This window comes from Haliotis cracherodii, unplaced genomic scaffold (genome assembly GCF_022045235.1).
Source record: "Haliotis cracherodii isolate W230 unplaced genomic scaffold, xgHalCrac1.p SCAF_23, whole genome shotgun sequence".
Lineage (NCBI taxonomy): Eukaryota > Metazoa > Mollusca > Gastropoda > Lepetellida > Haliotidae > Haliotis > Haliotis cracherodii.
Window position 1 is genome coordinate 11,668,430 of NW_027266279.1, and position 15,413 is coordinate 11,683,842.

General features: G+C 38.7%; 2 protein-coding genes across 2 annotated transcripts in view; one reads left to right on the forward strand and one right to left on the reverse strand.

Annotated features, from left to right (window-relative positions):
- Nucleotides 1–2,215: 2,215 nt before the first annotated feature.
- LOC139471643 (large ribosomal subunit protein bL20m-like) lies at nt 2,216–7,999 on the reverse strand. Its single transcript, XM_071254054.1, has 5 exons — nt 7,811–7,999; nt 6,189–6,299; nt 5,756–5,833; nt 5,062–5,127; nt 2,216–3,785 (listed from the first exon to the last, which is right to left on the reverse strand). Exons 1-5 carry the CDS (start codon nt 7,892–7,894, stop codon nt 3,687–3,689), a joined length of 438 nt encoding a protein of 145 aa, XP_071110155.1. The 5' UTR covers nt 7,895–7,999; the 3' UTR covers nt 2,216–3,686.
- Nucleotides 8,000–8,662: 663 nt separating this feature from the next.
- The window catches only part of LOC139471569 (6-phosphogluconate dehydrogenase, decarboxylating-like), a 34,628-nt gene continuing 27,877 nt past the window's right edge, over nt 8,663–15,413 (forward strand). The window contains exon 1 of the mRNA XM_071253947.1: nt 8,663–8,796. Within this exon, the coding sequence (XP_071110048.1) occupies nt 8,783–8,796 (14 nt within the window). The 5' untranslated portion in view covers nt 8,663–8,782. The remainder of the gene's footprint in view (nt 8,797–15,413) is intronic.

Sequence of the window (15,413 nt, forward strand, 5' to 3'; positions counted from 1 at the left end):
TCTTTGTGAACGTCCTTCATTCTTTTATTCCTTTTGAAGAAAAATAAACATCAAGAAATACACATATTTCTGCCAAAAGCTCAACACAATGTGCATGTTTTCATGACTCCTCCAGTCGTGGGGGCCGTCGGGTAGCCTAGTAGTTAAGCGTTCGCTCGTCATGCTGAAGACCCGGGTTCGATTCCGGACATGGGTACAATGTGTGAAGCCGATTTCTGGTGTCCCCAGCAGTGACATTGCTGGAATATTGCTAAAAACGGCATAAAACCATACTCACCCACTCACTCGCTCATGACATGAGAAATGGTAATCAATAAGCAAGGGAAATCTCATGCCATCGAAAGTACTTTTTATCATTATCATACTTTTTCTCCAGAAATTCATTGATATCAACATCAAACTGAAAATTAGGCCACAGTAATAGTTTTTGATAAAATATTTTTTTTGTACAAAGTCAACATAAAATCTTTTGGTTTGTTTTCATATTTTACTTTTATATTGTCAGTATTGTATTGTATTGATAAAAGTTTCTCCAATAATACCAAAAATCAGATGAATATAGAGATGAATAGTTACAGTTGGTAACTTTGAGAATAACTTACGTATGTGAGGATTACATGTTTGACCTCATGGAATCCTTTTTGTTAGTTTTAAGTGCTCAGCCTTGGCAATGGGTAAAATCTTATAATTAGAACCATAACATCAATGAAGATGTCATGAAAAATGTGTATTTCTTGTATGTTGTAAGAGGTTCTTGTTACTTGATGTGTGTCTGAAACTCCCATCAACTAATGTCTTTATATTCGGTTGTATCAAATTTTCATGCCACCATCCTTACATTAATGTCATTAATGGAGGTGTAGGAGTTTCGTTAGCCCATAATTATAACCAAACAAGCCTGATAATATGTTCAAGTGTGTTGTTGAAATGCAGGGTCCGTGTTTTCATGGAGACTGCCATAACATGTCAACTTCATTAGTGATAGCTTAATGACCGCTTTGTACATTCAGAATATGAAAACATCTGTGAATAAAGATTTGATACAACCGGTTCCAGGAGCCTGATCAAAAAGTATAAGATAAGAGTATACCACAGATGTTGATTTAGCCAAATCAAAGACTGTCCAGGATGGCAAAGAAATCTCAGCTCAACAGTGGTATAACATTCAGAACAAAGATCCAAGCAAGTTTGCAGATTTCTGCAGATCCACGGAAGAATGAGAATGTATTGACTGTGCTTGTGTTCTTCGCCAACAGTGTGTATGCTCACTGCTGGTCCCGACTGCAAGGTTATGACTGGCCTTCTTGTACTGTATAGTATCTCATTGTCCTGGAGGAAACCAGGTGTGGAATAAATCATTTTCAGTATACATGAGCTTGTTCTTTGTTTGGTTTGTTGCTTAACGCCACACTCAGCAATATTCCAGCTATATGACGGCGGTCTGTAAATAATCGAATCTGGAACAGACAATCCAGTGATTTATATCAAGAACATCGATCCGCGCAATTGGGATCGATGACATGCATCAACCAAGTCAGCGAGCCTGACCACCCGATCCTGTTAGTCGCCGTTTACGGCAAGCATGGGTTGCTGAAGACCTATTCTACCCCAGAATCTTCACGGGTCTCTTTTTTTCTGGGACAAAGGTTGCCCAGTTGCTGCAATTTACTATGCAGAGTTGCATCCCTTTAATTTTGCCTTGGATGAATTAGCAAAACTCACAGTATGAAGCAAAGTTGTGCTTATTGCCGAAATTGTCCCCCAAAGGCACTAAGTTTGGAATCATACATAAATATCTGTGTATGCAGGTTCCTCTGTTCTCATGAATTTGGGGTGCGGTCGAGTAGCCTCACGGGTAAATCTTTCGCTCTTCACTCTGAAGACCCATGTTCGATTCCCAACATGGGTACGATGTGTGAAGCCCATTTCTGGTGTCCCTCGTTGTTATATTGCTTGAATAAGCGGTGTAAAACCACCCACACACTCTTATGGGTTTGGCCCAAGTGGCAAAATGCCTTGGTGGTTCGATCCCCTGATCGCATCACATCTGGAATATTCCTACCTGAGTTTCAAAAAACATTCAAGACAAACTGGTGGTCGAGCTTGAGCACAGAAGAATCCCAAGAATCCCACAAGTTGTATTGAGTTCTTGGGATACATAAAAGGAAAAACAACCGAATACAATTCCCAATTCTTTTGAAACAGGATTTCTCTTTTAATTTTTATTTCAAGTTATACAAACAATATTTGGCAGAGACTAAATAAACCAAGGGTAACGCTGCTCTAACATGCTCTCTTGACACAATGTACGCACGCACGCACGCACGCACACACACACACACTTTCTGGTGTCCTGACCTTAAGAACCTCTTTAGACTTCTTATGTCATCAAACACACACCCAGTAGCCTGGCTCAATCGCTGCCTTTGTTATTGGATTTTGGACATCACTGAAAAACCTATTGCTGTAAATATCCAAATGTTTGTCATATTTTACTCATTGTTATTTATCTTCATAATGCAAAATCATTTGCATCAGATCTTTCACTCCGGTATCATGCCATTCTGCATCCAAATCCTTTGTACACGTCAGGTGAACTGTTTGATCAACCAATCATGTTCAGACGTATAAATTTTCAGTGCGAAAAAGCATTCAGATAGGTATAACTGACTACTGTATTGAGAAAACAAATAGTTCAGACAATAACCCCAACCCACCCCTCGTGTGTGTGTGTGTGTGTGTGTGTGTGTGTGTGTGAGAGAGAGAGAGAGAGAGAGAAATGTTTGTGGGTTTCAATTTGTACAAATAAAGACGTTTTACATCAAGGTGGTACAGAAATGAAGCCAAATGGTTTAAGGAAGCTGACATCTGATTTGCTCAAGAACAAACACATCCTTCCTTTCAATCGAGTGATTCTTCCGATCTTCACACAGAGGCATTGTATCCGATTCCAATGAGAGTGAAACCAAATGTGAGACTGTAGCCTTTTACTTGTCAAAGGGCAGGATTCTTGGGATGGTTAACCCAGTGTACCATAACATGTACCTATGTCTATCATCACATTCAATATTTTCTCGATTTCGAGGCTGGTTCACCTAATGAGGTACATTCATTCCAATAACCCTTCCAAAATATGCTTAATTGACTAAGGGCCACACAATGCATCAATGAACAAAACATCAAACAATAATTGTCAGGTTATACAAGGTGGTATAAATATTATATAGCATAGAGCCATCACACATTACATTCACACTGACTCGGAAAGCCTTGAACATTGTAGAACACTCTTAATTAAAATCCACTTGTATACGTGTCATAAATACAAAGCAAAGAGCCCTTGCACAAGAAGTGTTCACACAAGCTCAGAAAGCCTTGATTTCAGACAGATCTTAACATGCTTCAGGTGGTCTTGAACACACCCGGAATGATACTTTACAGTATACAGGTTGAACAATGGTGGAAATGCTGAATGGCATAGACAAGCACTTGCACACATGACAGTTGAAAATAAGATTCACACAGCATCCTCAGGTCCACAGACTGATGTTAATGTGATCTTGAACATAATCAACAATAATTTAAAGCAATTCTGTGTCCATCACTTGTTTTGTTAGTTACTCTGTCCATGTGCTCAGCACCTGTCATACATTGAGACCAGTCATCATGGTCATACAGTCACAATGCTAGAGCATGCCTCTTGTGATGACACCACTCGGCGCCGATAGCGTAGCGGCGCCAAGACCCATTTCACTTGATCTCTGTTTGCAGAATTCGCACAAGCTCTGTGGAGAAATAAATATATTGAAATAGATCAGTGATGATATAAAAAGCAGAATATGGTGTCTTGACACAGTAACCATGGTAACAACTTTGGAAAATAAATGTCAAAAGGCAGTTTAAATATTTTTCATACCTTACAATAAGCAGCTAAATAGTTATTCATTAACATTTATCTCCACAACAAAGGGCAAGAAAAGACATTGACAGGCAGGTTTTTCTGAATATTTAGTATATTTTTGAAGAATTTGGTGTTCTCACTATCCCTGCCGCCATTGGGCACATTTTGTTAATATTGTAGTGACGATAAACTATTTTAAAAAATAGCGTTTGATAAAGCCTGAAGAAGAGATGGGCACTAGAGCCACTTCATGTCATCAGAAAAAATGATTACATGTGAAATAAATACACACAAAAGGCTTTTTCTCTGGAAAATATAAGGATCTCTTTGATAAGCTAACTTCAGTAGTTTCTGAGAAAACTTGACTCCATTGCAGACACTATGAACAAAGTAAAAATTACATCGATCAAGGGCCATAACCAATTTTCAAACTCAATCTTTACAAGTATCCCTAAGATAAGCATGCAAACTTTCATTCATGTTACTTCTGTAGTTTCTGAGAAAACTTGCCCCCATTTCATGCAGTATGCATTGAATTGAAAAGCATGGAACAAGTCTCGGTCCTGAGACAATTACACAGAGAGAATAACCATCACATCACTCCAGTATAACTATCATAACTGAATAAACAGCAGAGGTGTTCCGTGTGGACAAAGTATCTTTTTGATTTGCAGGAGGACACAATATGAACAGAGAAATGTACCAACCATTGTTGATAATAAGGAACATTTCAAATACACTGTATTTAGATTGAGCTGTATCCATGCCGTAAAGCATGCTCACTGTGCTAAACAATTATTACCCCTTATAGCAGATCTGTGTTCATTCAAAGTGAATTTTCAGCAACAACACAAGTTATCTGTTAGCAAAGGAGGGTGGCATTCACAGTACCACCAAATCCTACCAGGTACCCATTAACTGCTGGAGGGCACCACTTTAACAAAGCAACCAGCCTAAGGAGACACTATTTTAAAACCTGTGTTTCCTGTTTGAGTTCAGAGAAACTCATTCACTGAGCTGCCAGTGTTCTTCACCATGCACAGGACCACATGCCTTCCCCCCAGTTTGGGAGGAAAGTATAGTATCTTCTAGTATCACCATGATTAACCATGTTAACTTACTGAAATGCATTTATCTGTGACTATTATTGACATATTTACCTGAAACGTCCTCGGCTCATAAATGGCAATATCAGCCAACACCTTTCTGTTGAGGGCAATGTTGGACTGAAATGCAGGGAAACAGTATACAGGAAACAAAATCTTGTTACAAGGAATTGCATATATATTTCGAATATAATTTGTATTTAAGTCCACAAGTCATGTACATGATGCAGACCAGGCCAAATTATTTTCTTCTGTTTCAACGTTCATGGTCAATATGGCAATCGGCAGGAAGGAATGCACTACCAATGTTGTCAGATTAGATTTGGAGTTAATTTATTCCAAAAAAAACCCATGAAATAAATATTTGAACAATATACAAACATACAGATGTTGAACAACTTACTGTTTGTCTACTATTAATCAGATACAGCATTTTACTATGTTTCGTAAACAAGATACATTCATGTATTGACTTGTCAGTAAAATGAAAAAGTAAAATGTGTGGTATCCTATCAAACAAGGTACTGTGTGGCTTAGACGGACATAAAGTCTCTGAAACAAAGTTATGTGTAAGATAAAATATAAATAATTCCATAAAGGAACCATAAGGATCACTTGAGTACATGAGGGTGATTGTACATGCTCTGAGGGCTGTAAAAGGTTCTGTACTGAGGAAATAATGAACATGATCATTATGATACAGTGTGATTAAACTTGTCTTATCCCTACATGTCACCATCCTTCTTACCTCTGCCAGAGACGTCATGAACTGGGACAGACCGATGCCATGTTCCCCACATGCTGCTGAAATCCTCGTCTCCCACAGCTAGAATTACAGTTAAACCCAAAATACATTTGATACTGCACATTCACAGTGCTGCAAGATGAGGTAATTTGTGGCATGGCATACAGATATTTGAAAGAAGTTAAATTTACCAGATCACACATGTAACCTGTAACAGACATTGGATTGCCTTGTTTTAGCTGTTACAGTTTTTACCATTATTTATAGACAGTATTTCAGCAAGTAAACTAAATGTGGGATGAACATGATGAAAGCCCAAATGACACACAGATCATAGATATTTTAGCATGTTAAGTTGGAACTGTCTTGCATCACATGATTCAGATATCAATTTTAACCGACAGAAATTATCAGAATACCAGTATTTCTAACATACTTGTTTCATGCTCTTCTTTTTCTGAGAGCGTGCTCTGTTGGAGTGTTGGAGAGCCCGTCTCACCGAGCGAATAGAGATTCCATAACAGTTCCGTTTGCGGCCCAGGAAATTCTGTAAATATATTATATATATTGGAATGTCTAACTAAGAATTAGTTTCAAATATAAATATAAGGTGAGGTGAAATGGTGTTTAACGTCGCGTCCAAGATTATTGCACTTATATAGCGACGTGCACGTACGTGTGTGTGTTTGTGTGGCTGCTTGTACTAGTCCGGACTGATGCCGATTTATAGTGCTAGCTCACTGAGATACCATGCCGCAGTTTAACATGAGTACCCCACTCAGACACAGTATACTGAACCCCGGACCTTCCGCTCTCCGGGCAGATGCTCTACCACTAGACCACGGAGGCGGCCATATAAATATAACATGTTCATGGAGAGTACTGCATTTCACTGGGTGCCCTTTAGCTACTGCCAATTAGCATGAATAGCACTGTGTGAATAGAGGATCAGACTCTCACTCCCAGCAAGGCAGAACTTGTTAATTAGTGAAAACCTTACCACTGCTATAACAAATAACTATGGTGCTCATTTATATTGTGGTCACACCTGAGTGTTAACATTTGTGTGCATGCGCAGAAGCCACATATTTCTGTTAACTTTTAACTCCAAAATGACAAGAACTTGCAGAATACATTGGACTTATTCATTAAAATAATTGCAATAACGGGTCCTAACTCACAAACAACCCACAGGACAAAGAATGCCGAACCCTAAGGATTGTAAAGGAGTGTTTGATCAACAAGAGGTGCACACCCCTAAAGATTGAAAAGGGGTGCTTGCTTGGAAAGGGGATACAAGGGCTAAGTAAGGATAGAGTTGATAAAAACCTACCTACCCTATCCACAATCATAACACAGGATACTACAATCTGTTGGGCTCCAAATGAGATCAATGAATTCCCAAATTACTCAAAATTGGAATAGTCTATTAAATGTCTGTATGGTACACAGCAATGAATACCCTGTACTCAACAATATCTGCAGAGTGTTATTTTTATTCCAATCACTGGAATAAGTTGTTTCTGTATACATTTTTGTTTGGAGCCAAACGGACTGAAGACGAACTCTGTACCAACGGAGCTTTGACCCAACGAATATGGCTAACCCGAAACTGAAATACTCGTCAGATTTGTACCACTTTTCATACTTTATTCGGCCCCTAATTTGGAGAACCTGTACCCAAATGTGGGGGACCCATACTCATATTTGGAAAACCCGTACCCCAAATGTTCATGTTTTGGGAAATATTGGAAATTGGGTCCTAAAAAATTACAAAAAGTTTGAGACTGGCCATTGTATTTGACGGATGTCCTTGGGCTTTGGACATTTGGGACTGAAGCTCGACATTAGTAAAGTAAGTGATGTCTGTTCATACATTACTGCTACACATGTTACGAAACGCATATAACAGAAAACATTCAAATCCATTTGAATGTCATGCAAAAATCATTTCAATTTTCTTCAGGATTTTATTCATGCTATTTGTATGACGCAAGATATTGATCTTGAACTTGCAGAGAACTCAAGCAACAAATACGCCGTCAAACGAAATATTACCCATGACATCCTTCTAAGCATAGCCCTTTTAAAGTAGCGTTGGGGGCCCCTAGACCTCGCCATACAGCAGACAGTCAAATACATGATGTCACTATGAAGTCAACAACAGGTATTCCAGGATATCCTTCTTATATTTCACAAGCGGACCCGGTAGATCCGTTAACATGTGTTTTCCGACTTATCTTCCCTTTGCAGGTGCCCGTTTCCGGAATTCATTGCAGTATATTCAATACAACTGTTTACAATTACAAAACTTAAGTGCGACTTCAATCGAAAAATAGTCGAACTTTGAGTTTTCATTTATCGGGCGGTGAAAAGGTTTTTGAATAATTAACATGAGTAACATATTAAATCCTATGTTTGGTCTTTCAAATGTATTAAAAGACAGCTGACTGACAAAAACATACAATGATATAAACTGAAAACAGAACTTTTCCGTTACTGTTTCATCATTTATGGTTATTGTTTTTTTTCGAGTAAGAACGCACTTGCACTGAGAACCTTCAAAGTAATGCTTTGTCAGTTAACCAATGAACTAATAAAATTTCAAAGCCGGGTTCTAACAAAAATACATGGTTTCTTCGCAAGGGTCACCAATCATGATCTCTCAACACCCAGATCAGTTGATCCTTTTGTACCATACGATTCTCAGTCTAAAGCTGAAATAAAATTGTAGTTAAGTATTCATTTATTCAACACGGCATTCCCTTGTCTGTCACAATTTAAATTCCGTCATTCATTTTCGTTACATTGACATTGATTGCGCTCCCGTTTTGAATTGTTTGATTTTACAATGAGTAGTCGTCGTGCAAGTTGTATATTGTAATTTCACGACCCAGCCAACCTTCACCTTGAATGTCACGTCGGTCAGTCAAAAAGCCGTAAGCTTTCCGGATCACACCATTCTCAGGACGTGTGGCGTGGACGACAGTTGACAGATACTTTATCACTTAACCAAAATCAACCGACACGATGGCTGAAGCAAAGTAAGTATACCTATAATATTCGCAAGACGTGGTACCGTTTTAGCTGCCTGTTAGTGCCTCCTAAGAGGACATGTAGTTCAACTGATCACGACTTACAAGGCTGCAACCGGCGGCTGAATGTGCACTGTCATCCTGCTGTATGACGTTTTGCATGGGTTGTTCGCCAAACAAATTAACCACAACTTCCATAAATGTTTATCCGTTATAAGATATCATTTTGCAAACCGACAACTGTGCAACACGTTATGACATTATGTTTTTAGTTAGTTAACAATAACCATGATAACAGCTAGACATTCAAAATGTGAATTTTGATTTTAATTGCCAAGTTTGACATCAACAACAGAATTTAACTCCTGATTCTTTGATAAAAACTGTCCTTGAAGATTCTAGTTAAAGGCCCAGATCACAGGCCCAAGAAGTAAGATAGTGATGTTACTTAAACGCCGGACCCATATATATAAATAGACTTAGCCGAAGTTGAAATCGGCTGTATCGTTAAAATTAAATGGTAATGGGTCCGGTGTTTCAGTAATATCACTATCCTGCTTCAAGGGCCTGTGGCCCAGATCTTAATGGATTCTTTTCTTTTTAGTTCAGAACATGCACCCACAATAAAATAACAATTGTTCACATGAGAATTTACTTCTTTATGTTTTTTGAGGTATAAATGTAAAACAGGGATGGAAATTAATATAAAAAAGTCTGATTGACTGAAAAATTATACCACAAGTCCTAGCAATAAGTTCTATCTATTCTCCCTTTAGATACCTTTAACATTAACAAAACTTGTCTGGGCTAGTGCTAATTTCCATCCATGATAAATATTGTGTGCATACCATGTGTAAAGTATTACAAAACTCATGGGTGTTCCGACCGGCTCCGTGATCTAGTGGTAGAACGTCCGCCCAGAGAGCGGAAGGTCCGGGGTTCGATCCCCAGTCGTGTCATACCAAAAGACGTTAAAAGATGGTACTTGTTGTTACCCTGTCTGGCGCTCGGCTCGGAGTCAGTATACTGTGTCTGAGTGGGGTATTCATGTTAAACTGCGGCATGGTATCTCAGTGAGCTAGCACTATAAATCAGCATCAGTCCAGACTAGTACCAGCAGCCACACAAACACACACACGTGCATGCACGTCGCTATATAAGTGCAATAATCTTAGACGCGAGGTTAAACCCCATTTCACCTCACCTCAGTGATTGGTCAACAGATCATGTGATGCCCATGTGATATGGCATGATACTCTATATGTCACATTTCCCTTACCTGAGTTCTTTTCCCCTGTCACTTGATATGGGAAACATTATATTTCTCTCGACACATGAAATATCCAATTTATTATATACTTTTTGTGTAGTTGTCTTCCGGAAAATTAAATTATTTCATTACAAATGTAAAACTTTGAAATGTAAATTCTCCCTACCTAACACACAGGGAGGGTTCACCACCCCTTGTAATTGCAACTTAAAAAGTAGTTTCATGTTTGCAAAATCTTTAAAAATATAAACAAAAGTAACAAAAAATATTTCAGGTCACTGAAATTCTTTATCACACATTTGGATATGATAATATACAAAATCAACTTCAACAAAAAATATTCTTGAAGTGGAAGAAGACAAGTTTGTTCAAGTAACAAAATGGCAATTTGCCATTTGCATAACGAGCAGTCTCGACAAAACATTTTCAATTAGAATAACAAACGTCAAGAAGCGATATTAACTCCATAAATGACCGTCTGTCATTATTTTGCTTTGTCAATGTGGAACAAACATTAATAGGAAGTCAACAGTTTGTGTATGGACTAGAATTTGCAGAAGGTAACTCTTGTATGAAAATAGTGTTATGTTTACTACAGTGAAATATCAAGTGTTATGTTTACTGCAATGAAAATATCACTTTTCCCAACTTCAGAAAACTCAGTCTTTCACACTGAAGTATATATACCGTATTCGACATAATAAGCGCCCAGTGCGCTCTCAAAATTAGAAATGGGGGGCTATTATTAGAATATTATTTTGGTGAAAAATAACAGAGTTGAAAGATCTTACATTTCGGGGTTTATGCTGACAGCCTGAAATGTTTATATACGACAGATATATTTTTCCAGAATTTAATTTGTACCCATAATTAAGGGTGTATATAACATACGTATTATAAGAATAAATATGTCTTGTGTACATTGATCAATCAGAATGGGTGCTAATTGGGATTGTTCACTAGCCAATATATTTGTAAATATCGCCATGGGCGCTTATTAGAGCGGGACGCTTATTACGTCGAATACGGTAAATAGTTATATACTGTTCGTAGACAGTATCGATGAGTGTTGGTGTTGTTAATAAAAGCTCTGGTTGGTGTACTTGTCACTTCCAGGTCCCACTGCTCAAAGAGTTCAGTTTTTGTCAAAGTGAAACACTTCACTGGCCAAAGTGATCTCAGGTGGCATCAGCTTTGTGGCAGTATCCTCTGGACTAGGTATCTTAAAATGCCCCTGTTTTATGGCCTGGCTTAGGTCTTTTGCGTTAGACCCTTGAGAATAAATTAAGAAATGAACCCAACTCAAGTCTTGAATGATTGTCTCAGCTCTGTGAAATTAGCATTGTTCTGGGCTCCATTTAGATTTTATGTTATGTTTTGCAGATGTATTTTTTAAAATAATTTAACTTATTTCGGGCACTAAATGTTAGTCTTTTGGGGTGAGGTGTTGTCAAGGGGATGAGTCAACCTTCTCTTCAATGACTAGGCTGTTTTCCTAGTCAGGGGCTTGTTCAACCTTGGCAGTTCTGATGCGTTCTGTATGGCACCTAGTGGAGGGTGAATGACAGATTTTACATTTGGGTCCAAGTTGATGTGGGATGTCCTTAAAAACGTCCTGGCCTTGTGAAAATATCCTCATGCACTTCCATTTGTCCTTGCTTTGTGATTTGATCTGGGTTAACATTTCTCTTAATAACTCACAAATCAGCCATCTTCCCAAGGCAAGGGAGTTCACTGACTATAAAAGTCCAGTTTCCACCCTTGCTGAAATAGGCTGGAATTCTGGAGTTACATTTTGCATGGACTAACGAGAATATGCATACTCCATTTGCGCAACGAACTAGACATGCTAGACATCCAGTTCGTAACAACATGGATTTCAACGTGCAGATTTAGGTCGACAACAGGATATGCAAAGCATGTGTACCCCCAACTGGGTGTCTATGAATATTTTGCAAATCTTTTCATGTTTTTAATCAAGATGCTCAAGTGATCTGATGCACTTTGTGGGGTAAGACCTGTTTTATTACAATATAGATCTTGATTAACCATGAGATCGTTTTGACTGGGCGCACCATTTTGTTTGTAGCATGAGAGTTTGAATCTGATTGGTGAATGGGAGGGACATTCTGTAGTGCGTGAAGAGCTTCCTTCCTTTGATCATGTCGATTATGTTGCTTCAGTGGGATTTGAGCAGCGTCAGGAAAGTGGGTCAGGTATCTTGAACCGATCTGAAAAATAATTCGCTTATCTGACCCCATTAACATATGACAATACTCATGGATATTCTGAGACTGCATGCTCCTTAGTGATTGGTCAACTGATTATGTGACACACACATGATATAGCATGATACACTATATGTCACACGGTGAATCTCTGTGTAGCCTTGTGGATTTCCACAAAGTGTGCACACCATTTTTAGTTCTCCATGCCTGAGGGGCCGGAATCATTGAAAAACAACCCCAACATCTGCAGCAATGTGAGGTAGTGCCCACAAAAATCCCATCGGATCAAGGACTAACATGACTAAGGGCAGATAACTCAAAGTTCATTTTGAAAAGAGCAGCAATTATCTTCGAAACTAATTGTCCAATGAATTCCAAATTTGGCATGTGGCAGCGGAATCAGAAGCCCATCAATTTCACAAGGACGACTAGTGAGGGGAGTTTGTCATCCTCAGAAAAGACCATTATGCTTCCTCCTCCCCACCGGTCGGCCTGTGAGACACAGCATTTAGCCTAACGCCCATTATGTCTTCTCCACACTCTGATGTGGCCATTGGTGTAAGAAAGGTTGAACCTTGATTCGCCTGAGAAGACAACTTGTTGCCACTGTTGATGTCGGCAATGCAGGTGCTGTTGAGCCCACTGTGCACGATGTTGGCGGTGACGTTGAGTCAGTATCGACCCTGCGACATCTGATTCCAGCTGATTTCAAGCTCATGAGTGAGAGTTTTTCTTTGCTATGTTGGTGATAAGAAGATTGTGAAGTCACTTCTGAAGGGAAGCTTTTTGTTGTGAATGGGTCCTGGGTTTTTATCAAAGTTGAATGGTGATATGGTACGTTAGATGGTTGCCTTTTCAGCAAGCACACAATGAACCTTTGTGCTTGTTTTCCTATGAACAGTGCTATCACTTTGATATCAGCTTTTTTGTCAGTACATTTGCATCCAGCCATGCAACTGAAGCGATTTTTAATAGCACTATCTGTAGCCAAGCAATAATATGAACAATGAATATTGTAATGTGCTTGTAAAAGGAGCAACCCATCATAGCTGTAATAAATGAAAGTCCTCAGTGTCAATCATGCAACATACACAGATAATCATTCCTTGTAGCCATGTTCTTGAGGTGGGTGCACAACTCATACCTGACAAAAACATCCCCAGACTCGCTGCACACCACTGAAACTTATCTGAAAGACTTTTTAAAGCATCCTGATTAATACTTTGTGGAATCCATGGTCTGCTTCACATGTGTTCAGTTTGATGGAAAGCTGTGATTTATGACCAGCTGATTACCTTATTTTGAGATGGGAACTGTTATGCACCAGTTGGTAGAGTGCAAGGATGTATTGGGGCATACGGATGGCCCACCTCCTGAGGCATATACTGTTCCAGGGATTTAACCAGGATTCCTAACTAAGTGCCCTTGCGAGGCAATTTGGGAAAGAATAATTTTGCTCCAATTGGTTAGTGACATACGAGTCACCCATGTAATATAGTGGGCATCAAAATTATCGAAACAGAATTGCATACCAAAGCTATGTTAGAATCATAGGATCCATGAAGATCTGGGGTAGAATAGGTCTTCAGCAACCCATGCTTGTCGTAGAAGGCGACTATGCTTGTCGTAAGAGGTGATTTAATGGTTCGGGTGGTCAGGCTCGCTGACTTGGTTTATTCCCATTTACATGGATAGATGCGCATGATATTAATCACTGGATTGTCTGGTCCAGACTCGAATATTTACAGACCGCCGTCATGCAGCTGGAATATTGCTGAGTGCAGCTCTAAACAACAAACAAACAAACAATATGTGCAAAGTAGGGCTGTATTGAATAGATTTGAGTATTCACATATCGACTTAGAGGTACTACGAGATATCGATTAATGATAAGATTAATTATTCCTTATGTGTATAGATGAAAATTACCTATGTAGACCTGCAAATAATAAATTTAATGCTAAATATGAACAAGGCTGTTTAAAATTGAATTTTCTATGTTTTCATTGTCTGTCTTAACTTTGGTAATCTTAATATATTGTTCTTGACAGTGAATTATTAATTATGTATGCCATAACTATAATAATATGAAAGAATCATTTCAGAATTTGAACCTGCAACCTACCCTATTTACACATAGAACATGTCGCTGTTTCACATTACATGTTTAGACATCAATAATTTGAATGTTTAGACCAAGAGACCGCCTCCGTGGCCTAGTGGTAGAGCATCCGCCCGGAGAGCGGAAGGGCCAGGGTTCGATCCCCGGATGCATCATACCAAAAGACGTTAAAAAATGGTACATGTTGTTACCCTGTCTGGCTCTCAGCATTAAGGGGCTAAAATAAAGACTGGTTAGCTCGGAGTCAGTATACTGTGTCTGGGTGGGGTATTCATGTTAAAATACGGCATGTTATCTCAGTGAACGAGCACTATAAATCAGCATTAGTCCGGACTAGTACAAGCAGCCACACACACACTTGAATACACGTCGCTATATAAGTGCAATGATCTTGGAAGCAATGTTAAACCCCATGACATGTCACCTCACAGTCTAGACCAAGACTAGATATGGCCATTCACTGTAGAAGGGAGAAGTGCCTTAAAACAAATACATGTTGAGAAGCGCTCCTAGCATGGGTGATAAAGCAGTTTTCTCCACTCCCCACAATGTGCACAAACAACATGCAAGTCATTATGACTTCAATATTGATAAAGCGATTGCGTCTGTGGTCAAGGTGACCTCTTGTTTTAGCGGCTTTTCAATTCCCATCACTCTGTGTAGAAATTCAATTCGGACTGTATTTGCATATTTTGTCGCTTTTTGTTGTCAAAGAAGTATAAACTCTCATGAAAAAAACCATAAATGGTACAGAGCTCCAGATAACTTTTTGAGCAATTGAGTTTTTACTCTAGGGTTTCTATTTTAATTGGGTTATAACATTTTTCATTGGGTAACCAATATTATTTCTCTCATCCCTTCATCACTCTATTGGGTTTTTCCCCAATTTAGTGAACATTTTAAGATTTTGAAAAAAATGAAATTATGTTTTTGTATATAACTGTTCTAAATATATAGGCTTGACTCAGAAAGTAAATCAGCTTGTAATTGTGTTTCGCAAATAAGC